Consider the following 25,419-nt stretch of genomic DNA (forward strand, 5'->3'; position numbering starts at 1 on the left):
CACCCCCTGCGTATGGGCTTGCAGTTGACATGAACAGGATCGAACTTAACTACAACCTATATACATTGTCATCACCGATTGCACCTTTTTGCTGCTAATTAAAAATTACTGCTATCGGTAAAATGTGTCGACAATAAAAAGATGTATACACCCATGTACATTATTGACTGGTATTTATATATATGTATAATGACACATTATGTTCTGTGATCAGATATTGACTTATAAATTTGTACATGACAAACTTCATGAAAAACAGGTACATATAACAGGCTGTCCAGGATAACCTATCAGTCGAATGTCACAAGATCCTGATCAGGTGCATTGTTGTTCTGGTGCAAAACATGTGGAAGGAGAGGAACATGATGGAAAGTCGTGATCAGATTGTTCGGTTACTGATATATGTGTGTGTGTAAGTGTGTATATGTGTGTGTGTGTGCACATGTTAATCTTGTACTTATTACCAAAGAAAAGAAAAAACGACTAATGGTAAAATTACATTACGGCGGGCATGGGGGTGTAACAGAAATGTTACGTATGTTTAGAGGGGGATCCAGGAGTGGTCTTAGCATTATGTGTAGAAAAAACCTGTTTTATTGCCCCTTGTAATATTGTATAGTTGAAATATATATGCAGCAAAATAACCTTTCAGACATGTTTATTTGTTGCAAAAGTTACTTTTTAAAACGTTTCACCCAAGTAGGCAACAAATTGTTAACTTCGATCTATGTATAAACCACTGGTATGTACATTTAGTTATAATTGCTTTAATCAAATTGACATCTTGTTGAAAATAAGTTTTGTAAAAACAGTTTTAAAACTCCAAACTGTGACTCACAGGACTGATTAATGAAGAAACTGTCCTGTTTATTCACAATAGATTACATATGAGATGTATGTGAAAAACACTCGGAAGCAGCAGTCTCCTGGACGACCCATGCTTATAAAACATTTTAAGTCCATGCTTTAATCAAATTGAGCTGCTGTAATCAGTTTGAAATATTAGTGTAGGGGCATATGTAATTCCGAGGGACTTGAATGTAAATTTTTGGAATCATTCATGATTGTAATTGCTACAGTATGTAGACTGCAAAAAATAAATAAAATATGGTTCCATTTTTTTCTAATGAAGGTCAAGATCATTTTGATGTTTCAAGGTCAGTACCCAAAATTGCCGAAGAGCATCAATGTAAAAGGTGTTTTTTCTTTAGAACCTGGACATATAGTATATCAATGGATATTGTACAGATATGTCAATATTATGTATGCATATGGTATAACACGGTTACAAAACATGTTAATAGCCAATTTTAATTAAATATAGTTTTAAAAAGTCTTCTTTTTTTTCTAAAAAGCTATGTGGATTTAGTTTATATTATAAAATTTATATATGCCTAAATTTTCTCTGTTTCTAAGGTAAAATAAGGGAATATATATGTTTTTATACGCCTATCTATGATGGGTTTTATTATGGTATGGTGTTGTCCGTCAGTCCATACGTCTGTCTGTCTGTACGTCCATGTCCGGACCATATCTTACATACAGGACGATCAAACCTCACATGTAGGAACAACTTGGGATGGTGGTGTGTCGCGTACTATTAGTAGGTCACTGTGACCTATCTTTTGCAGTCTACTGCACATAACAGTAAATCCTTGTCCAGACCATATCCTGCAGACAGGACCATCAAACCTCAGATGTAGGAACAACTTGAGATGGTGGTGTGTTGCATACTATTACTAGGTCACTATAACCTACTTTTCATAGTCTATTGCACATAACAGTAAATCCATGTCCGGACCATATCTTGCATACAGTTGCATACAGGACCATCAAACCACATGTAGGAACAACTTGAGATGGTGGTAGGTCCACAACAAACTGTTCATCATCACATTGCAAACATTTCACATAATTAGACTTGAATCATACCCGTAACATATTCATTAATATAAGATATTGTTTTCCATGAAACTCCTGATGGGCGTATCATGTACCTCGCTGGTACTCTTTGTTTTTATTATGGTGAGTATATTATATTAACTGCCCTCAAATATTATGTGTGCATTTCAACTTAAAGGTGTCACTCAATATTAACATCATCATCTGACTCGTCATCATCAAGGATAAATGTGTGTCTTTGATGATAAAAATATGCCATTTTGCATTTTAGGAAATATTTTTAAAATGGAACATTGGGGATTTATTTGGGAATTGTTTTGGCAACCATTTTTCAAAATGGTCTCTGGCTGCCATGAAAGCCAGTGAAGTTATCAGAAATGAACATATTTATTGTTATTTAGACACTTAATTACGCATATTTACATATATAAGTCCGTTACACATCTTGTAGTTCATCGCTTAATGACAATTTCATGCTTTTTTAAAAAAGAAAAGAAAATAGCTAACATTAAAGATTTACATAGTTTATCCTAGACTACTATTTCAAGGGCAGCATCAGAATTAATGACAAACACGGTTCTTTGGAGAAGGGTTATGTAACAAGTGGCAAAATTTCGAGAGGTCAATGCTTCTTTAATTGTTCTCAAACCTCCAGAATAGAGTAAAATTAACAGTTCTTGTCCTCGCTACGGTGTAAAACACAACGCTAGAGCTGTGAAAGCGACCCATTCACAAAAAAACAATGACGCATATCAACGTAACAAAACAAAAAACAACAAAAATCTTCAAAAAAGGCAAAAACAAACGTGGTCAAATCGTGACAACTGTAAGGAGGTGTAGTAAAAACACACACACACACACACAGTACATTTAATATATTTGGTCATGCATACAATACAACGTAATTTAAGCCTTTAAAGTTGTTTTTGTTTAACGACACCATTAGAGTACATTGATTTATTAATCATCGGCTATTGAATGTCAAAAATTTGGTAATTTTGACATATAATCTTAGAGAAGAAACCCGCTATATTTTTCCATTAGTAGCAAGGGATCTGTTATATGTACCATCCCACAGACATGATACCACGACACCACGGCCTTTTATATACCAGTCGTTGTGTACTGGCAAGAACGAGAAATAGTCCAATGGATCCACCGATTGAGATCGATCCCAAACCGACCGCGCATCAAGCGAGCGCTTTACCACTGGTCTACGTCCCGCCCTTAAAAAAGTTAATATTAAACCTGTTATCTGCATGTGGTTTGAACATATTAAAATACTTTTTTTTAACCAAAGCACTCATTAATTATACAAAATGGCTCGTCCCGCACTAGTTTGCCAACATTAGACGAACATTTTGATATATCTCAACCAATGCTGAATTCCCGACTTTTACTAGTCGTTTTGCTCGACTACAGGACACTGGTTGGGATGTGCAAAAGTCCAAGTCAATAAAACATTATGCAACCTCGCAAACGCTATAAACTTATCTCTGTGCCCAGCCGCCCCCCCCCCCCCCCCCCCCCCCCCCACACACACACCCAGTGCCAGAGTGGTTAAAGAGACGTCCTACATCACCCGAGTAAGCTATGAACTCTGGGTTACAGCCGGCACTGGGATGCGAACCTACCTCTCTAAACTACCGATATCTCAACAAATACACGGGCGGAATCTAGCTCGGTCGGTATAACGATCGGCTGATCGAACCACCTCAGTGGATCCATTCACTCAAGTCTTTTTTTTCTGCCATGGTATGTGGGGAAAGTGCATATAATAGATCCCTTGCTGCTAATGAAAAAACGTAGCCGGTTTGTTTGTTGTTGGTTTTTTTGAAGGCTTCGAGTCAAATGTTTGACATCCAATAACCGTTTTTTTCCTATATAACTATTAAAGCACATATACTGATATAGGCTGGGTGCTGGATGCGACGCGTGCGCGCGTTTTGATTGTTACGTCTGACGCGTCATTTGGACATACATACCATACGATTATTTTATTGCAGCTGGTATGGCCGCTAAACGCTATCATCAAAACTAATCTATTTAGATTTTTGTTGTTGTCAGACCCAGTCTATATGAGCCTTTTTGTACCCACAAGTCAGTGGCGTAGCCGGGGGGGGGGGGGGGGGGGGCATGGCCCCGCCCCCCCCCCCCAATCCCGGGAAATTTTTACCTTTTCACTTATTAATAACATTAATTAACATATCCCACTACTCGATATCATTGTTTGGATGCCAGGTGCCCCTCCCCCCCCCCACCCTCCAATACAAAATCCTGCCTACGCCACTGCCACTAGTTTACAGGACTGGAAAATCCCAGTATTAATATAGATTCCTAAGAATAGATAGATAAATAAGCCGTCAAATTGAAGTTAACAAATAACCAAATACTAGAAGTCGCATGTAACATGACGTAAATTGACTTTAACTTCCTGGTCTTATGTCCTTTCAATATGGCGTTACACACATTGGCATTTATGTGGAATGGAATGATGGATATATGCAGGGTTTATTGTTGTGAAATTATACATACCAGTAAGTTCATATTGTTTAAAAAATAATCCTGGATAAATATGACCATAAATCCTAATCGTAATTGTGTCAGAGTATTCATTACAAGGTTGAAAAGTCGATCTTCTCTATATAAAAATGGCGGACACGTAATTTAAACTTGTATAAAACTTCTGTTAAAACTTTTATAAATCGCCTACTTACTTAAATAACAAATATTTGTAACTTAGAACTGATTGTACACCAGTAAACCGTAGATCATTGTTAATTTGAAACTCAATTCAACTTCCTGAAACTCAATTCAACATTTTGAAACGTTTATTTGTAAGTCGATATCTATTCAAAACACGAGTTGACAAACTAACTTCGTAAAACACACACACACACACACACACACACACACACACACACACACATGCATTCACAAACACCACACACACACAAACACATTCACACACAAACACACATTCACACACGCGCGCACACACACATTCACACACAAACATACATACAATCACACTCGCGCACACACACATTCACAAACATATTCACAGACATTCACACACAGACATTCACACTCACACACGCACATTCATATACACACATTCACACACACACACACATATTCGCACAAATTCACACACACACACATTCACACACACTCACACAAATTCACACACACACACACACACACACACATTCACCCACGCGCATTCACACACACACACACATACACATACACACAAATTCGCGCGCGCGCGCACACACAGACACACACACATTCATTCACTCAACTCTACCTTGGTCTCTCTCTTTGACTGTCTGTCTGTCTGCCTCTCTCTCACTCTTTCTCCTCTCTCCTCTCTCTCTCTGTTCTCTCCCCTATCCTCCCTCCCTCTCTCTCTCTCTCTCTCTCTCTCTCTCTCTCTCTCTCTCTCTCTCTCTCTCTCTCTCCCCTATCCTCACTCTTTCTCCCTCTATCTCTCTCTCTCTCTCTCTCTGTTCTCTCCCCTATCCTCACCCTCTCTCTCTCTCTCTCTCTCTCCCCTATCCTCTCTCTTCTCTCCCCTATCCTCTCTCTCTCTCTCTCTCTCTCTCTCTCTCTCTCTCTCTCTCTCTCTCTCTCTCTCTCTCTCTCTCTCTCTCTATATATATATATATATATATATATATATCTCGCCACAGTGAAGTTAATTAATATTGTTAAAACATTTCACAAACGTTGATGGTAATCCGAGTTAATATTCTAAGTTTACTCCTTTTTTTCTAGTCCAAACCCAGATGATCATTATACATGTGTAAGCAAGATATGTTCCTGGAATTGTTCCAAGGACATGCACTGGAGCGAGAAGTATGTAAAGTAAGCAATAATTTCTTTAATATAACTGATCTTATATTATTATGGAAACTAACTGAATGATAATGTGGTGATTACGAACATGAGATAAGAACAGACCACAGATTATTTTGCATGTAGTTTTTCAGAAACGAACATAGTTTCACGTACAATGGTCCATAAAGACTTTTAATTGTAGGCCACGTGACCATATAAAGTTAAACTTTGTTTTGTTTGACAACTACAACCATATTGATTGATTAATCGTGAGATATTTCAATGTCAAACAGTATTTAGAGGAAACGCGCTACAGTTTCTATTAGCTACTAGGGATATTTTATATGCAATTTGCCACTTACAGGACAGCATATACCACGACCTTCGATATACCAGTCGTAGAACACTGGTTCAGCCTTCAGAGTAAAATAGCTACATTTTTTTTAAAACCGTAAACATTTTTCAAATAGCAGCAAAAGGCCTTTCATATGCACTTTGTCATAGATAACACAGCACATACCATAGCTGTTGACAAATCAACCATGGGGTACTGGTTGGGACGTGAATCTGTTAGTTCCTCCGAAGGGTTTCGATCTCTCGACCCAAGCTCGTTAGACGAGCACTTTACTGACTCATCCAAATCCCGCTCCACATGTTTTTAAATGACCACACATTACTGTATAAATCCACGACACCATTAGAGCACATTGATTAATCATCGGCAATTGGATGTCAAACATTTGGGAATTTTTACATATAGTCTAGAAAGAAAATCGTTACATTTTTCCTTTTGTAGCCCGCCCCTCCCTAAATTTTGCGATAGTTATAATTTTATTATATATTAATTTTGATTTTTGTTTGTTTGTTTGTTTGTTTTTGTTTTTATTTTATATATTTATATATTATCATTTATTATTATTATTTTTTAATTAATTAATTAATTTGTTTTATTTATTAATTTATTTTATTTTATTATTATTATTTTTATTATTTTAGCCTGATGTTTTGTACATGTTACCAGTGAACGCACCGCCACACAATAGCTGGGTCAATGCCGTATTTGCACGTGCAGTTTTGCTTCTGGGACATGGACATGTTTTTCCCATTTTTTTCTCCCAACATGTTACTTTTCAAGTTTTTGTCGACTTTTCAACTGTCGGGTCATTGCATGCCAACCGGGGGTACAGAAAAGCAGGTTATTTCTGTTGAAAATTGTAGCAGAGCAATGCCCAGGCTAAACGAAAATGACCGCCTTCGCGCAATAGGCATGATCCAGGCTGGTATGCGCCATCGCGCTGTCGCTACGCAATTTGGTGTACACATAAACAGTATTCAGGCTTTGTGGAGACGTTATCAACATGTTGGTAATGTCAGAGACCAACAACGTGCAGGCCGTCCACGCGTGACGTCACGACAGCAGGACAACCACATCAGACTCGTGCACCTCAGGAATCGATTCCAAACGGCAAGTCTGACAGCGCGGACCATTCCTGGATTGCGTGCCATTAATCCCAGAACTGTACGGAATCGATTACGTGAACATGGTATCCGTCCGCGACGCCCGGCTGTCCGTTCAGTTTTGCTAAGACGTAATCGTGTAGCACGTTTGGCTTGGTGTAGAAGACACTTGCACTTTAATCGCCGTGACTGGGCGGGTATACTGTTTACGGACGAGTCCAGGTTTCACTTGGACAGCAGTGACGGCCGTTCAAGAGTGTATCGTCGTGTTGGAGAACGTTTTAGTGACGCCTGTGTTGTGGAGCGACGTGCATTTAGCGGAGGCAGTGTCATGGTTTGGGGTGGCATCACGTCAACTGGACGAACACCTGTTGTGGTCATCGATGGCAATTTGAACGCTGTACGCTACCGTGACGACATTATTCAGGCTCACATCATCCCATTTGTGCAAGGACAGCAACGTCACATCACGCTTCAGCATGACAATGCTAGACCTCACGTCGCCCGGGTGGTAATGGATTTTCTAGCACAGCAGAACATCGATGTGTTGCAGTGGCCTGCGGTCTCACCCGATCTTGCACCAATCGAGCACGTCTGGGATGAGATGCAACGTCGTGTACGTGCACTGCCTAACCAGCCGCTGACGTTGAGAGCGCTTGGTCAGACGTTAGTACAGATCTGGAACGGCATTCCCCAGGCATTCTTCAACAATTTGGTAGGCTCTATGAGGCGACGGTGCCAGGCATACATCGACGCAAACGGTGGCCATACGCGCTATTAACTTTGTGAACTGTTTTTTTACCCCCCATGTCTTTCATCCCCAATACCGATGAAATGACGGATGCTGTGACTTTTTAAATGAATTGACGTTTTGCTTAATTGCCTAATAAATAATGCTATATGATCATTTTATCGTTTTATGTCTTGAAATTATGTTTTTATCAACATGATAACCATACACAGTTACTTTTTTCCACTAGTAATTTTTTAATTTTTTTTTTTTTTTTATTTAATTTTTTTTTTGGGGGGGGGGGTTCGAATTTGATTTATCTATGTATTTTCAAAGAAGTCTTTTATGTTTATATTACACAAAAACAGGTTAATTATATTTCCTATAGTACAAACAATTGTAAATAATAATTTTTGTAAAAAATTGTATACAGCATACAAGTGTACAGTAATGATTCGACGCCCCCAACCTTGACAATGCTCTTGTTTCTGGGGACAAAACCCCCCAACAAAAACAACAAAAAACCCAACAAACCCCCCCCCAAAAAAAAAAAAACCCAACCCCAACAGCCCCCCAAGAACAACAAAAAAACCCAAAACAAAACCAAACAACAAAAACAAACAAACAAACAAACACTAAAAAAACTACATTTTTTACGACCTCCCCCAAAGTTCCCTTGGCATTCCATCTCATTTCACTGTCCCCCCTCCCCAATGGATTTTCTAGATCCACCACTGATACACATCAAAATGATATGTATGTGTCGCTTTTGTAAGATATTGAATAATAAGAAACCTTTTTACCAAGTAATTTTGCTGTGTTGATGCTAAAGAAATAATTAAAAAAATGAAATCGCTGTACAATATTTACTAGGGAGATGTTTTTGTCCACTGGGTAAAGGCCAAGAGTTTGCTGACTAGCTGTTCCTTTCTGTCCCAACTACCGGATGCAGACGACGTGAAGTGTTCGCACAAGACTCAATGGAACAAGGCGTTCCCCGAGGGCCTTGATGCTCACCAAGTAGGAAAAAACCCCCGGGGGTGAGCTGTGTAGAAGTATTTATCACGCCGCTTACTCGGATACACAGCTTGTCTCATTTGTAAGTGTTTTTATCAAATAATATTAAAACAATATTATATAGAGAGCAATTATTGTTTTATTCAGAAATATTAACACATTTAAATAGTATTATTTAATGTTGAAGTATCTAAATCAATTTTTAATATACATACATGCATATTTAAACATTACGAAGATATCACACAGTTCTATTCCATACCTATGGCGCATCATTCTTCGCTCTCAATTCATTACGCTTGTTTATCTAAGTCACATTCAAAACCTTTCGAAGGTCATTTCTCAACGATTAGCTAGCTTCACACATTTAAAAACTATATTACCTGATTCTAGCAACCAGGACATTTTTCATGTATTACTTGCATAAATGTATCGACGTTGATTAAGGGGCTGTCTCAAAATTCCAATTTTGGGGTATTTGTCTTGCAATTTCGAAGGTGACCTGATGTTTCCATTAGATGTAGCAAACACACACAGGCACGCACGCACGCACGCACACACGCACGCACGCACACACAAAATAGTCACGAGCTGTCAGTCTACCCCGCACTTTGGCTGGCACTATTATAAAATAGCAAACTATTCATTCGACTCGAGCAACTCATCCACACTAAAAATCTGGATCGGTAAGACATTTCTTTTCTTCATTATCTCGCAGGGGTTTTCGAAGCAAATCGAAAAGTGTTTGGACATGGCATCAGCCGAAGATGTGGAGATGATAACGTTTACCCCACCGTATATGTGCGATAACTCAACTCCAGACGTCTTCAAGCGACATGCAATCAAAGAACTCATAAATACTATTTGGCACTATCACGAATTCCACCCAAAGACGTCTTTGAAGAAAGTGGCAATTGTTATAAATCCTGGAGATATGCTGGCCTACAAGGTATATCTAAGACTGTACCCACCACGTTGGCAATGATAATTTTAAAGAATAAGATGATTAAATAAATAATCAGATGTCCAGGTTAGCATCTTGGGTTTAAATGTTTTCCACAGAAGCATCTTTCTGAACCTTGTCCCCGCCTCTCCCTTCCCCTTTCTCTCTGGTCTATCACATCTGAATACGTAAAAATAAATGTCATGCGTCATTATCTTAACTGCAGTCGAGAGCCACAAAGAAAGCTGCTACGTGTTGACTAGTAGACTTTCATTTCAGGCTGCCAGTGAAATCCTGCACGTGCTAGGACTGGAAGAAAGTCCTGAAGTAATAAACAAGTTAGACAAACAGGCTTTTACAACAACTGGTAGGTGAAAATATTTTATTTACAAAGATAAGAGTTTTTGGTGACATGCCAATACTCGGATACGGTTAAAACTACTGATTCCAATTTCAAAGATATTGCATGGTACCCTTTTCGTTTCTTATTAAATACATTTTAAAATACTCCTAACACCATGACAACATGAAACAATAAATTTGCCAAAATTAATAAGTAAATCTAAGGTGAACAGTTTTAATATAATATAGCGACTACACAAATGAATATGTTTATATTTGACAGAAAACGCCGAGACAAAAGAATCGTCCAACTTCACAGATGCCAGTGGAACGGACTCCGTATCAGCGCCAGAGACAGGAGTTAACACGGTGGGTTGGACTCTGGTACAGATACACAAACAAATCATTGATAATTGAATGCTTTTGGTTTGATATTGTAAAATCTAGATATGACAGATTTGATTTTCTCATCTCAACTGACCATAGCAGCGTAGAGATACGTAGAGTGTGACCTTTTCTGTTTCGTACAAAATGTTCTTTTAACGTCAATTGTTTCGTTGATGTAACATTAACACACCAGGGTGTCGTTAAACGTCAATTCACTAACTGCACATTGTGTAAAGGACACCATTATAATGATAAAGTTTTAAAAACAGTATAGTAATAAAAATAGATTACTGTGATATTTTAATATTGGGTTTGACCACAACATATTTGTATATTTTTTCCATATATTTTTGACACGTAATGAGTGATTTCAGCCCTCAAAATTAGCGACAAAAATCAACAGTGCTGTCGCAAATAACTGTTGCAAAATTGATCTGCAACGGCATTTATTTTAAATTATCGAGTATTTACTCTATTATCTTTGTAGTAAATTGTTTTTGCAAGATGCTATGAATTACGAAGGCTGCAATTTTCAGCGACAAAGGGCTTTTTCAGATGTATATACTAATTACCAGCCCCTAACTAGCTTTCATACAGAGTTTTCAACAAACGAATACCAATCTTAACTGGATGTAACATTACCAGGAAGCGCCTTTAAGAGACAACACTAAGCGAAGAAATCCAGTGCCACTACCCAGACTGAACCGGAACAGTGCTCCTAGTCATCTAATGAGCATTTGCAGTGGGAAAGGAGACATGTCTATATTTAAAGGTTTGTAGATGTCTATATTTAAAAGTTTGTAGATCTCATTTATTTTCTCATCAAATAACTGAAACCATTTACATGCAATATTCTAGTAAACAATACAGTATGATAACGATACGATTATTCGTGTTGAATACAAACATAATTTGTAGTATACAATAATGCATCGATGCCCTGATAAATCAATTTAAGCAACCTGAAAAATAACAATTCATTGCCACATATTATCATCCCCACATTTACCACCTCGTTAATTATGGGACAGTAGATATGTTGTTGTTTTTTTAAATATGGTAAACGAAAATACAGCTTCTCCCTTTGTAATGGTTCGGCGTTGTGACTTTTTCTTAAAATTATTAATTCAAACAACAATTTCGATGTACGAAGCGACGTGTAAATTAGACATTTTAGCCTAATGCCCATTTCGGTAACTTTTATAAATGTATCATAGGTCAAATGTTATTCAAAACATGTTTAGAAGTCATTGGTGATCAATAATATGACATTAGCACAGAATTACCACGAAGTCTATTTGGTCATTAACTATTGTGTTGAGTATACATTAGACAATAGTGTCAGGCTGGTGTTGATCAACGGAACTCGTATTCATTCAACTGCTCGCCCGTAAACATGCATCTCAGGTCATCCAGTTTCATTTCATTTCAATTTATATCCATGCTTTTTCCAGTTAAAATTTAAGAATTACATTTTAGTACCGAATAATAAGGAAGTTATTGTCATTTTCTCAATTTGGACCACCATATTACATGGCCCATTTAGTTAAATCTGAATTTTGATAGCACCATTGCCCTCCTTGGCTCGTAAAACCATAGGATAAATGCAATAATTTTCGTTTATCTGTCAATTTATAAGCAAGCTAAAGCCATTTCCCTGATTTATCCACCATTTTGTCCGCCATCTTGGATTTTTCTTCAACCAAATTGTGCAGACTTTGAACCCAAATTGGCATTTGGCTATTCACATATATATTTTTAAAAATTATAATAATATAAAAAGAAGAAGAAGATTTTCTTATAATATGGAAATCTACTCTGATCATTTAGATAATGGATTAATCCATCATATACTTATTTAGTTGTTAGTGTCTATATAAGAAGGTGTTTACTTAGCTGAAATATATATTAGCTAACAAACGAGTAAATTAATATATACCATATTTTGGGAAAGGTACCCTCGGTGTATGATCTTGTAACCCCGGTAGTTAAGTACTATAAAATCCACTCATTTGAAATCTTAAGTGTCTCATTTTCCTAGAACTATCCCTAGCACTGATAGTAAACATACAGTAAGGTTATTAATATATATATATATATATATATTTTTTTTTTTGAATTAAAAAAAATAAAATAATAATAATTTCTTATAATTTGGAAACCTACCCTGATCATTTAGATAATGGATTAATCCATCATATACATATTTAATTGTTAGTGTTTATATAAGAAGGTGTTTACTTAGCTGAAATATATATTAGCTAACAAATAAGTAAACTAATATACCATATTCTGGGAAAGGTACCTTCGGTAGATGATCTTGTACCCTCGGTAGTTCGGTACCATAAAATCCACCCTATTGAAATCTTAAGTATCTCATTTTCCTAGAACTATCCCTAGTACTGATAGTAAATATAAAGTACGGTTATTCACAAATATTAAAAAATAGTAATAATAAAAATAGAAAAAAATAATAACTTGTTATAATTTGAAAATCTACCCTTATTAGTTAGATAATGGATATACATATTTAATTATTAGTGTCTACATAAAGTGTTTACTTAGCTGAAATATACAATATGAAAATCTACCCTTATTAGTTAGATAATGGATATACATATTTAATTATTAGTGTCTACATAAAGTGTTTACTTAGCTGAAATATACAATAGCTAACAAATACATAAATTAATATACCATATTAAGGAAAAGGTGCACTCAGTGGATGATCTTGTACTGTCGGTGGTTAAGGTACTCTAAAATCCAGCCTAGTAAATTCTTAAGTGTCTCATTTTCCTACAACTATTCCTAGCACGGATAGGAAACATACAGTAACGTTATTCACATACCCGGCATATTTTTACAAAAATAAAGGCAGGAAGGAAATGTTTTATTTAACGATGCACTCAACACATTTTTATTTCTGGCTATATGGCGTCAGACAGGAAGGGATCTTTTATATGCACCATCCCACAGACAGGATAGTACATACCACGGCCTTTGTTACACCAGTTGTGGAGCACTGGCTGGAACGAGAAATAGCCCAATGGGTCCACCGACATGGATTGATCCCAGATTTACCTCACATCAAGCGAATGCTTAATCCTCTGGGCTATATCCCGCCCCACTTTTACAAAAATAGAAAATGAAAATTACAAATAACAAATTGTAAATATACCCTGATCATTTAGATAATGGATTAATCTATCATATTCATATTTAATTTTCAGTGAATTTGCCAAAATTAATGTTAATTAAATTTTTGTTTTTTTAAATTATAACAACCCAAATTATTTTACACAACCTAAAATCTAAGGCGAACAGTTTTAATATAATATAGCGACTACACAAATAAATATATATTTTACAGAAAACGCTGAGACAAAAGAATCGTCCAACTTAACAGATGCCAGTGGAAGGGACTCCGTATCAGCCAGTGCGCCAGAGACAGCAGTTAACACGGTGGGTTGGACTCTGGTACAGATACACAAACAAATCATTGATAATTGAATGCTTTAGGTTTGATATTGTAAAATCTAGATATGACAGATTTGATTTTCTCATCTCAACGCCACTGACCATAGCAGCGTAGAGATACATAGAGTGTGACCTTTTCTGTTTCGTACAAAATGTACTTTTAACGTCAATTGTTTCGTTGATGTAACATTAACACACCAGGGTGTCGTTAAACGTCAATTCACTAACTGCACATTGTGTAAAGGACACCATTATAATGATAAAGTTTTAAAAACAGTATAGTAATAAAAATAGATTACTGTGATATTTGTATATTGGGTTTGACCACAACATATTTGTATTTTTTTCACATATATTTTTGACACGTAATGAGTGATTTCAGCACTCAAAATTAGCGACGAAAATCAACAGTGCTGTCGCAAATAACTGTTGCAAAATTGATCTGCAACTGCATTTATTTTATATTATATAGTATTTACTCTATTATCTTTGTAGTAAATTGTTTTTGCAAAATGCTATGAATTACGAACGCTGCAATTTTCAGCGACAAGGGCTGTTTCAGATGTATATAATAATTAACAGACCCTAACTAGCTTTCATACAGAGTTGTCAATAAACGATTAGCAATCTTAACTGGATGTAACATTACCAGGAAGCGCACCCAAGAGACAACACTGAGCGAAGAAATCCAGTGCCACTACCCAGACACTCTCTAAGACTGAACCGGAACAGTGCTCCTGGTCATCTAATGAGCATTTGCAGTGGGAAAGGAGACATGTCTATATTTAAAGGTTTGTAGATGTCTATATTTAAAAGTTTGTAGATCTCATTCATGTTCTCATCAAATAACTGAAACCATTTACATGTATATGCAATATTCTAGTAAACAATGCAGTATGATAACGATACGATTGTTCGTGTTGAATACAAACATAATTTGTAGTATGGTTTAAACAATATTTATTCCCAATTATAACGCTGGTTGGGGATTGACCAACAGACAAAATGCCTATATCAAGGCCTCTCCTTGTAGTATACAGTAATGCATTGATGCCCTGATATATAAATTTAAGCAACCTGAAAAAGAACAATTCATTGCCACATATTATCATCCCCACATTTACCACCTCGTTAATTATGGGACAGCAGATATGGGGTTTTTTAATATGGTAAACGAAAATACAGCTTCTCCCTTTGTAATGGTTCGGCGTTGTGACTTATTCGTAAAATTATTAATTCAAACAACAATTTCGATGTACGAAGCGACGTGTAAATTAGGCATTTTAGCCTAATGCCCATTTCGGTAACTTTTATAAATGTATCATAGGTCAAATGTTATTCAAAACATGTTTAGAAGTCATTGGTGATCAATAATATGACATTAGCACAGAATTACCACGAAGTCTATTTGGTCATTAACTATTGTGTTGAGTATACATTAGACAATAGTGTCAGGCTGGTGTTGATCAACGGAACTCGTATTCATTCAACTGCTCGCCCGTAAGCATGCATCTCAGGTCATCCAGTTTTATTTCATTTCAATTTATATCCGTGCTTTTTCCAGTTAAAATTTAAGAATTACATTTTAGTACCGAATAATAAGGAAGTTATTGTCATTTTCTCAATTTGGACCACCATATTACATGGCCCATTTAGTTAAATCTGAATTTTGATAGCACCATTGCCCTCCTTGGCTCCTAAAACCATAGGGTAAATGCAATAATTTTTGTTTATCTGTCAATTTATAAGCAAGCTAAAGCCATTTCCCTGAGATAGCCACCATTTTGTCCGCCATCTTGGATTTTTCTTCAACCACATTGTGCAGACTTTGAACCCAAATTGGCATTTGGCTATTCACATATATATATTTTTTTAATTATAATAATAAAAAAAAAAGAGAAGATTTTCTTATAATATGGAAATCTACCCTGATCATTTAGATAATGGATTAATCCATCATATACTTATTTAGTTGTTAGTGTCTATATAAGAAGGTGTTTACTTAGCTGAAATATATATTATCTAACAAACAAGTAAATTAATATATACCATATTTTGGGAAAGGTACCCTCGGTGTATGATCTTGTAACCCCGGTAGTTAGGTACTATAAAATCCACCCATTTGAAATCTTAAGTGTCTCATTTTCCTAGAAGTATCCCTAGCACTGATAGTAAACATACAGTAAGGTTATTCACATATATATATATATATATATATATATATATATATATATATATATATATATATATATATTTGTTTTTTTAATTAAATAAAAAAATATATAATAATAATAGTAATTTCTTATAATTTGGAAATCTACCCATATCATTTAGATATTGGATTAATCCACCACATACATATTTAATTATTAGTGTCTACATAAGAAGGTGTTTACTTACATACAATATACAATAGCTAACAAAGAAAGGAAATATTTTATTTAACGATACACTCAACACATTTTATTTACGGTTATATGGCATCAGACATATGGTTAAGGACCACACAGATATATAGAGAGAGGAAACCCACTGTCGCCACTTCATGGGCTACTCTTTTCGATTAGCAGCAAGGGATCTTTTATATGCACCATCCCACAGACAGGGTAGTACACACCACAGCCTTTGATATGCCAGTCGTGCTGGAACGAGAAATCAATAGCTAACGAATACATAAATTAATATACCATATTAAGGAAAAAGTAGGCCTACACACGGTGGATGATATTGTACTGTCGGTAGTTAGATACTGTAAAATCCACCCTATTGAACTTAAGTGTCTCAATTTCCTAAAACTATCTCTAGCACTGATAGTAAACATACAGTAAGGTTATTCACATATATTTAAAAAAAATAAAAATAATAATAAAAAATAAATAAATAATAATTTCTTATAATTTGGAAACCTACCCTGATCATTTAGATAATGGATTAATCCATCATATACATATTTAATTGTTAGTGTTTATATAAGAAGGTGTTTACTTAGCTGAAATATATATTAGCTAACAAATAAGTAAACTAATATACCATATTCTGGGAAAAGTACCTTCGGTAGATGATCTTGTACCCTCGGTAGTTCGGTACCATAAAGTCCACCCTATTGAAATCTTAAGTGTCTCATTTTCCTAGAACTATCCCTAGCACCGACAGTAAACATAAAGTACGGTTATTCACAAATATTAAAAAATAGTAATAATAAAAATAGAAAAAAATAATAACTTGTTATAATTTGAAAATCTACCCTTATTAATTAGATAATGGATATACATATTTAATTATTAGTGTCTACATAAAGTGTTTACTTAGCTGAAATATACAATAGCTAACAAATACATAAATTAATATACCATATTAAGGAAAAGGTACCCTCAGTGGATGATCTTGTACTGTCGGTGGTTAAGGTACTCTTAAATTCTTAAGTGTCTCATTTTCCTACAACTATTCCTAGCACGGATAGGAAACATACAGTAAGGTTATTCACATACCCGGCATATTTTTACAAAAATAAAGGAAGGAAGGAAATTTTTTATTTAACGATGCACTCAACACATTTTTATTTCTGGCTATATGGCGTCAGACAGGAAGGGATCTTTTATATGCACCATTCCACAGACAGGATAGTACATACCACGGCCTTTGTTACACCATTTGTGGAGCACTGGCTGGAACGAGAAATAGCCCAATGGGTCCACCGACAAAAAATACAAAAATAGAAAATGAAAATTACAAATACAAAATTGTAAATATACCCTGATCATTTAGATAATGGATTAATCCATCATATTCATATTTGATTTTCAGTGAATTTGCCAAAATTAATAAAGTAATTAAAAAAAATGTTTAAAAATTATAACAACCCAAATTATTTTACACAACCTAAAATCTAAGGTGAACAGTTTTAATATAATATAGCGACTACACAAATGAATATGTTTATATTTTACAGAGAACGCCGAGACAAAAGAATCGTCCAACTTAACAGATGCCAGTGGAACGGACTCCGTATCAGCCAGTGCGCCAGAGACAGGAGTTAACACGGTGGGTTGGACTCTGGTACAGATACACAAACAAATCATTGATAATTGAATGCTTTAGGTTTGGTATTGTGGAATCTAGATATGACAGATTTGATTTTCTCATCTCAACGCCACTGACCATAGCAGCGTAGAGATACGTAGAGTGTGACCTTTTCTGTTTCGTACAAAATGTACTTTTAACGTCAATTGTTTCGTTGATGTAACATTAACACACCAGGGTGTCGTTAAACGTCAATTCACTAAATGCACATTGTGTAAAGGACACCATTATAATGATAAAGTTTTAAAAACAGTATAGTAATAAAAATAGATTACTGTGATATTTTTATATTGGGTTTGACCACAACATATTTGTATTTTGTTCCACATATTTTTGACACGTAATGACTGATTTCAGCCCTCAAAATTAGCGACGAAAATCAGCAGTGCTGTCGCAAATAACTGTTGCAAAATTGATCTGCAACGGCATTTATTTTAAATTATCGAGTATTTACTCTATTATCTTTGTAGTAAATTGTTTTCCCAAGATTCTCTGAATTACGAAGCCTGCGATTTTCAGTGACTAGGGCTGTTTCAGATGTATATAATACTTACCAGCCCCTAACTAGCTTTCATACAGAGTTGTCAATAAACGAATAGCAATCTTAACTGGATGTAACATTACCAGGAAGTGCTCCCAAGAGACAACACTAAGCGAAGAAAGCCAGTGCCACTACCCAGACACTCTCTAAGACTGAACCGGAACAGTGCTCCTGGTCATCTAATGAGCATTTGCAGTGGGAAAGGAGACATGTCTATATTTAAAGGTTTGTAGATGTCTATATTTAAAAGTTTGTAGATCTCATTCATGTTCTCATCAAATAACTGAAACCATTTACATGTATATGCAATATTCTAGTAAACAATGCAGTATGATAACGATACGATTGTTCGTGTTGAATACAAACATAATTTGTAGTATGGTTTAAACAATATTTATTCCCAATTATAACGCTGGTTGGGGATTGACCAACAGGCAAACTGCCTATATCAAGGCCTCTCCTTGTAGTATAGAGTAATGCATTGATGCCCTGATATATAAATTTAAGCAACCTGAAAAAGAACAATTCATTGCCACATATTATCATCCCCACATTTACCACCTCGTTAATTATGGGACAGTAGATATGATTCGGGTTTTTTAATATGGTAAACGAAAATACAGCTTCTCCCTTTGTAATGGTTCGACGTTGTGACTTATTCTTAAAAATATTAATTCAAACAACAATTTCGATGTACGAAGCGACGTGTAAATTAGGCATTTTAGCCGAATGCCCATTTCGGTAACTTTATAAATGTATCACAGGTCAAATGTTATTCAAAACATGTTTAGAAGTCATTGGTGATCAATAATATGACATTAGCACAGAATTACCACGAAGTCTATTTGGTCATTAACTAATTGTGTTGAGTATATATTAGACAATAGTGTCAGGCTGGTGTTGATCAACGGAACTCGTATTCATTCAACTGCTCGCCCGTAAGCATGCATCTCAGGTCATCCAGTTTTATTTCATTTCAATTTATATCCATGCTTTTTCCAGTTAAAAATTAAGTTCATTTTTGGGACATCCTTTTGGGCATCCTTGATGTTTTGCTAAGCTAAAGATTAGTTATTAGTTATTAGCGACAGCACTCCGTGTAATGCACTTGCACATCTCCACTTAGCTGTATACACGTTTTCTTTTTGACAGTATTTAAATTTACGAACCCTTGCCAGTACCTACGAGCTGTAAACCTGATGAATTAACCATTGAGCCATCAGGGTCAGCCATTTGATAAATTTCTGGGTAATGATGAGGTTGGTTTTTGGTTTGTTTTGTTTGACGACACACTGATGAGATGCGGCCCTATGTCCATATCCATGGTCCGAGGCGACGAATCACAGCACGAGGTTGTTTAACGACACCACTAAAGCTCATTGATTTATTACTCATCGGCTACTGGATGTCAAACATGATACTAGTAATTCTTATAAATAGTCTTACAGGAAATTCGATACATTTTCCCATTAACAGCACTTTCCCACATGCAGGACAGCACATACCACGGTCGTTGATATATCAGTAGTGGGGCACTGGTTGACACAGACAAATCCTCGATCACACGACCGAAGCACCTCAGGCGAGCTAAGTTACCTCCCTTCACAACAGGTTTACATTTCTGCAATATCATCACAAACACGAATTCTTAACGTAGCGTAATATTGATTGTGTGAGTTTATATTTATGTATTTCAGCAGAAAACGTCGAGACAACTGAAACTCCCAACTTGACAGAAGCAAGTGAAATGAAACCAATATCCGCCAGTGTTTCAGAGACAAATGTTAAAACGGTAGGTTGGACACGGTTACAGATTATTGTTAATGTTTTACGTTCCTTATGATAAAATCGAGTATTAATGGATAGGGAATTGTTGTGATTTATACCATTTACTACTTACCGTATTAATATAATATGTTATTTTAGGTATGAAACATGGTTTTGATTAATGTTTTATTGAGGTATATGTATTATATTTCATAAGCACTGTATTGACACAGTTTACGTAAGTGTCGATATTAAGAGCTATTTCACACAGAATTACCTCAAAAGTTAAAAACACCAATCAACCATAAAAATAATAATACAGCATTATTGCTTTCAAAACATACAATAAATGGTGCCTAATTAACAAAAGTAGTGTTCACTGGACAGGGCGAGGACACTCATCACAAATCTAACAAAAGGATGCCAATGCCAAGCCAAAGGAAGTCTCTGACACCAAACAGTCTGCCCGCTGTTCACGTAGGTCAAGGACTCCCCACGCTTGTGTCCGAAGATATAGTAACAGCAACGCCAGGTACGGCACATTAGTAACTGCACTCCAGTCGTTTGTAGGAATATTTAATACCAACCATCAGCTCCAATTTGTATTCTAGTGAACTATGTCAATAATCATAAAAAGCCCCACTAACCCCACACAGAAAACTCCAAGATAAAAAAAACCCAACCCAAAACAAACACCCCCAACCCTCCAATAAAAAATCCAACAACAAAATCAAATCAAGAATAAACAAAAACAAAACAAGAACCAACAAAAATACCAAAGTATAACATTAAAAAATCCTTATTTATCAGTGTCGTTTATTCTAGTAAGGTAATAAAGATATATTTATTAACATACGAAGACGAGTTTGAAAGGCATTTGAAGTATTTATCCCCCAAAACAAGACACAAGGAAGGCGCACATAAATGGGTTAATGATTACATTTTATTTAGAATATAAATGATCGTGAATTTATACAATGTAGGCACTTTACTGGTTCTGTTGTGCAAGATACTCGCAGCACGTTTACCCAACTATTTCAAAATGACGGAATAACAGTTTTGGAATGTCCCATAACGTATCTAAGAGAACTTGGAAACTCATCCACGTAGACTCCCCTCCTAATCGTCACCATGCCATGACATCTCTGTCATAGAAAACAGTCTTCTTATTTAATCGATTTGGATAATTTAGAATTTGTGAGAATAGTCTTCTAAAAGTACTACTCGAAGCAGCTAAACTAACCATAAGTTCATGCACACACCATTAAAAATATTATCTTTTACAACACAATCATGGTTGATTTCCGGGGTTTTCCATGCTCCTACATATTATTAATGTCTCAAGATTGGCTTCAATTAGTTTTTAGAATGGCAGTTTTCATTAATTATATTTTATGATATGAATAAAGACTGCTTTATCGTTTTAATTCTAGAAATTATAAATAAGAAAGATCTAACACTGGCAGTCTGTGCAACGGAAACGTCTGAAGATTCACTCGACCTGTTACAACCTCAGGTAGATGGTGAATTTTGTGGGTTCAGTCTTTAGTGGAATATTGTAAACTACAGTACATTGGCAGATCCCGTTAGACTCCCATCCACCGCCCTCTTTTTTAAAGTTTATCATCCACAATGTACAACATTAAACTACCCTGAATACACACCTCTAGGCATCAGTATTTCTAAATTTCCCGAAAAGCATGCCCCCAAATTTGCCATTGGCAAACTCAAACCTGGTTTTTTTTTAAATAGAATTTTGTGACCCTCTTTGTAAAATGCTGCATTGGCTTCTGATTTGGTACTGATTTCAATCATGTTCAACGTCACATACTTTTAAAAGTGAACATAGTGTACAATGTTTATTAAAAACTCATTTCTATGGCTTGGCCAGTTATATAACTATAGGGCCTATACCTGACATTGTATTGCAATATTAAAACAAATATTTTAGTATTATAGTGTTAGTATGCTTTAGAGAGTAAAATGAACACTGCACAGAATATAACATTCTCATCACATCATAGTATGGGATTCATCAAATGTGTACAATTTCAACAGGAAGAGGAGTCCCGTGTTTCAACACCAAGCCCAGTACCAGCTTCCAGTATGTCTCCTGATCTGAAGCAACAGAACACACCCACACCGAGCTGTACGACGTCCACAGCTCAAGACGTAGTGACAGCATCAGAGAACAAGTCTACACCAATGCCAGGTTTAATCACTGCTGTTGATCAACTCTTGTTTACATGTCTTGTCGTTCGTTCTCTCTTTCTCTCATCTCTCTCCCCCTTTTCTCCACCCTTCCAAGTCTCTCCCTCCCTCCCTCCCTCCATCTCTCTCTCTCTCTCTCTCTCTCTCTCTCTCTCTCTCTCTCTCTCTCTCTCTCTCTCGGGGCGGGACGTAGCCCGGTGGTAAAGCGATCGCTTAATGCGCGGTCAGTTTGAAATCGATCCTCGTTGGTGGGCCCATCGGGCTATTTCTAGTCCCAGCCAGTGCACTACGACTGGTATATCAAAGGCCGTGCTATGTGCTATGCTATCTTTGTTAGTGCATATAGAAGATCCCTTGCTACAAATAGGAAAATGTGGCAGGTTCGCTCTGTAAGACTATATGTCAAAATTACCAAATGATATCCAATAGCAGAAGAATATGCTCTAGTGTTGTTGTTAAACAAAACAGACTCTCTCTCTCTCTCTCTCTCTCTCTCTCTCTCTTTCTGATTCACATTTGTTCGGTGATCATTGTCCATCAGTCGTCTGTCTTAGAAGTCTACATCGTAAGGTTTTAATTATGAAAATCAGTAGGGATAGGCCAGACCTCACAAATATAGCAAATAAATATAAAAAAGATAGTTTGAATAGTTTCTTTTCAAATTATTTTGATTTGTTTTTTAGATTTAGAATTTAGAATTGTTCTAAAACTTGATACAAGGATATTTAAGGGAAATGGTTAGAATTTTAAAGAATTACAACATTCAAATTAAATTAAATAATGACAGTTTCATGCACTTACTAGAGATTTGACTTGACCCTTTTGAAAACGAGAAACCGATACAATGCATGACGTTAACTCCATGAACTGAAGGATCCTGCCAGTGACCTCTAATTCAAAAGCTCGAGACATATTTTGAAGTTTGCTCTTGCTAAGGCCCAAACACAGATCCGGTGTCTTTTGAGCCTAAGAAAGGGTGGAGTATTACCCCTCCCCAAACCCCCCAACCCCCTCCCCCCAAAAAACCCCGCCCCCAACCCCCCCCCCTCCCCCAACAACAACAACAAAAAACCAAACGAAAAACAAACAAACTTTTTTTGCATGTTGATATTCAGATCCAAATAAACTGGATACAAGTGGCAAGCTACAACACATGAATATTCTGCTTATTGCGGGAGATGTCACAGAAGAAAGGGTAATATTGCATGCATCATAGTCCCTTACTTTACCTATAATTAATCTCAACGCTGCAGTGTCGGGTCTATATTTCTAACACTAAAACATATAATAGATAAAGTAGTCTTGTTTTGCCGTTTAGTGCAAATGAAGTACTGTAGATCTGCTTGAATAGTTTTTATATTTAAGGCAAACTCAACGTAATTTTACTGACTATTATTTGTGTGTGTGTGTGACTGCATACTGCTAAAAAAAAATAATTTTTGGAAAGACGAGATATTGTATTGTTTAAAATATATGATTTTATAAAAAAAAGCCCAACACAAAACAAAAAAAACAACAACAGAAGAAGAAGAACGGGAAGTATTTAATCTAGTATAAGGGCCTTTTCCCCATACGAGCCGTTTTTGGCGCGGCGCGGACGCAGAAGGCGGAATACGGACGAACAAAAATATCAATTCTATTGTATTCAATACAATATGATATGCGTAAAAAGTTTGCACATGGAAACCTGCCCATACAAATTATCAGTAGCAGAGCATTATTTAAACACATTTTCAGGTTAGCTACTCGAACTGCTTACTTCTTTTTATTCGTAATCATAAGATGTTGCTGCTTAGCTGATTATTTCACATAACGTTTCTTTATTAGTAGTTGTACCACTTATTTATGGATGTTCCAGGTGGATGCAATAGTGAACTCGACAAACAGAAAGTTAGACCTTTCTGTTGGACTAGTCTCTAGAGCTATATCTAAAGCTGGTGGTGATTCGCTGAAACGTGAAATAGAGAAATATAAAACACAAAACTCGAAAGACCCGACTACACAAATTGCCGTAACAGACGCCGGAGACTTGCCTTGCTCAAAGATTTTTCATGTCTGTCTTCCGCGATGGCCACCTAGTGAACAAAGTGAAAACCAGTCTCCTTGTGAAAAGGTGATTTTAGACAGTATCGTGTACTTTATATAAGTTCCACATAAGTTGCAGGATTGACCCTCGTCGTCCATCAAAGTGATGGGCTCCATTTTTTCTATTTCCTCCTGTGCTCCAAAACTGGTATGGAGAATTTTGTAATATGTTATTCTGTCTCTGAATCTGAATATAAAATACCCAAGTTATTAAGTGGAACAAACTTACATTGTGACACAAGATGGTTTTCTTTCCCAAATTAGCTTTTTCTTTGATAATAAACGCAAGCTGTTCAGTTTCCTAAATATTTATTGTGTTCCCATGACAAAATGCTTCATTATAAGTTAGGATGTCACTCTTTAAGCACCGTGCTTCTTGTATGGTTAATTAATAATTGAGTATGGGCTGATTGTAGAATATACGGGTTTAAGACTTTTTAAAATGTTATTATTTTCTTCTCCCAAGGGTTTATAATACAATTTTAACTACCATAATGAAAACAAATTATTATTATCATTTTTATTTTGTTATACATGATAATAGTTACGATTATTTATAACATCTGTTTTAGAAACTTTGTGAAATTATTGAGATGTGTCTTGTTTGTGCAAGTGTGCGAGGTATGCACAGCA

At 36.0% G+C, this 25,419-nt stretch overlaps 1 protein-coding gene across 1 annotated transcript in view; it reads left to right on the forward strand.

The window, feature by feature from the left end:
• The first annotated feature begins 4,326 nt into the window (after positions 1 to 4,326).
• The window catches only part of LOC121383630 (sacsin-like), a 47,776-nt gene continuing 26,683 nt past the window's right edge, over positions 4,327 to 25,419 (forward strand). Inside the window, exons 1-18 of the mRNA XM_041513723.1 lie at positions 4,327 to 4,439; positions 5,686 to 5,775; positions 8,810 to 9,035; positions 9,672 to 9,902; positions 10,176 to 10,263; positions 10,522 to 10,607; positions 11,271 to 11,397; positions 13,996 to 14,087; positions 14,755 to 14,893; positions 18,052 to 18,143; positions 18,810 to 18,948; positions 20,421 to 20,515; positions 20,878 to 21,022; positions 21,924 to 22,006; positions 22,549 to 22,702; positions 23,817 to 23,896; positions 24,560 to 24,814; positions 25,359 to 25,416. Of these exons, the coding sequence (XP_041369657.1) occupies positions 9,705 to 9,902; positions 10,176 to 10,263; positions 10,522 to 10,607; positions 11,271 to 11,397; positions 13,996 to 14,087; positions 14,755 to 14,893; positions 18,052 to 18,143; positions 18,810 to 18,948; positions 20,421 to 20,515; positions 20,878 to 21,022; positions 21,924 to 22,006; positions 22,549 to 22,702; positions 23,817 to 23,896; positions 24,560 to 24,814; positions 25,359 to 25,416 (1,831 nt within the window). The 5' untranslated portion in view covers positions 4,327 to 4,439; positions 5,686 to 5,775; positions 8,810 to 9,035; positions 9,672 to 9,704. The remainder of the gene's footprint in view (positions 4,440 to 5,685; positions 5,776 to 8,809; positions 9,036 to 9,671; positions 9,903 to 10,175; positions 10,264 to 10,521; positions 10,608 to 11,270; positions 11,398 to 13,995; positions 14,088 to 14,754; positions 14,894 to 18,051; positions 18,144 to 18,809; positions 18,949 to 20,420; positions 20,516 to 20,877; positions 21,023 to 21,923; positions 22,007 to 22,548; positions 22,703 to 23,816; positions 23,897 to 24,559; positions 24,815 to 25,358; positions 25,417 to 25,419) is intronic.

The sequence above is a fragment of the Gigantopelta aegis genome, chromosome 10 (genome assembly GCF_016097555.1).
Source record: "Gigantopelta aegis isolate Gae_Host chromosome 10, Gae_host_genome, whole genome shotgun sequence".
In the NCBI taxonomy this organism is placed as follows: domain Eukaryota; kingdom Metazoa; phylum Mollusca; class Gastropoda; order Neomphalida; family Peltospiridae; genus Gigantopelta; species Gigantopelta aegis.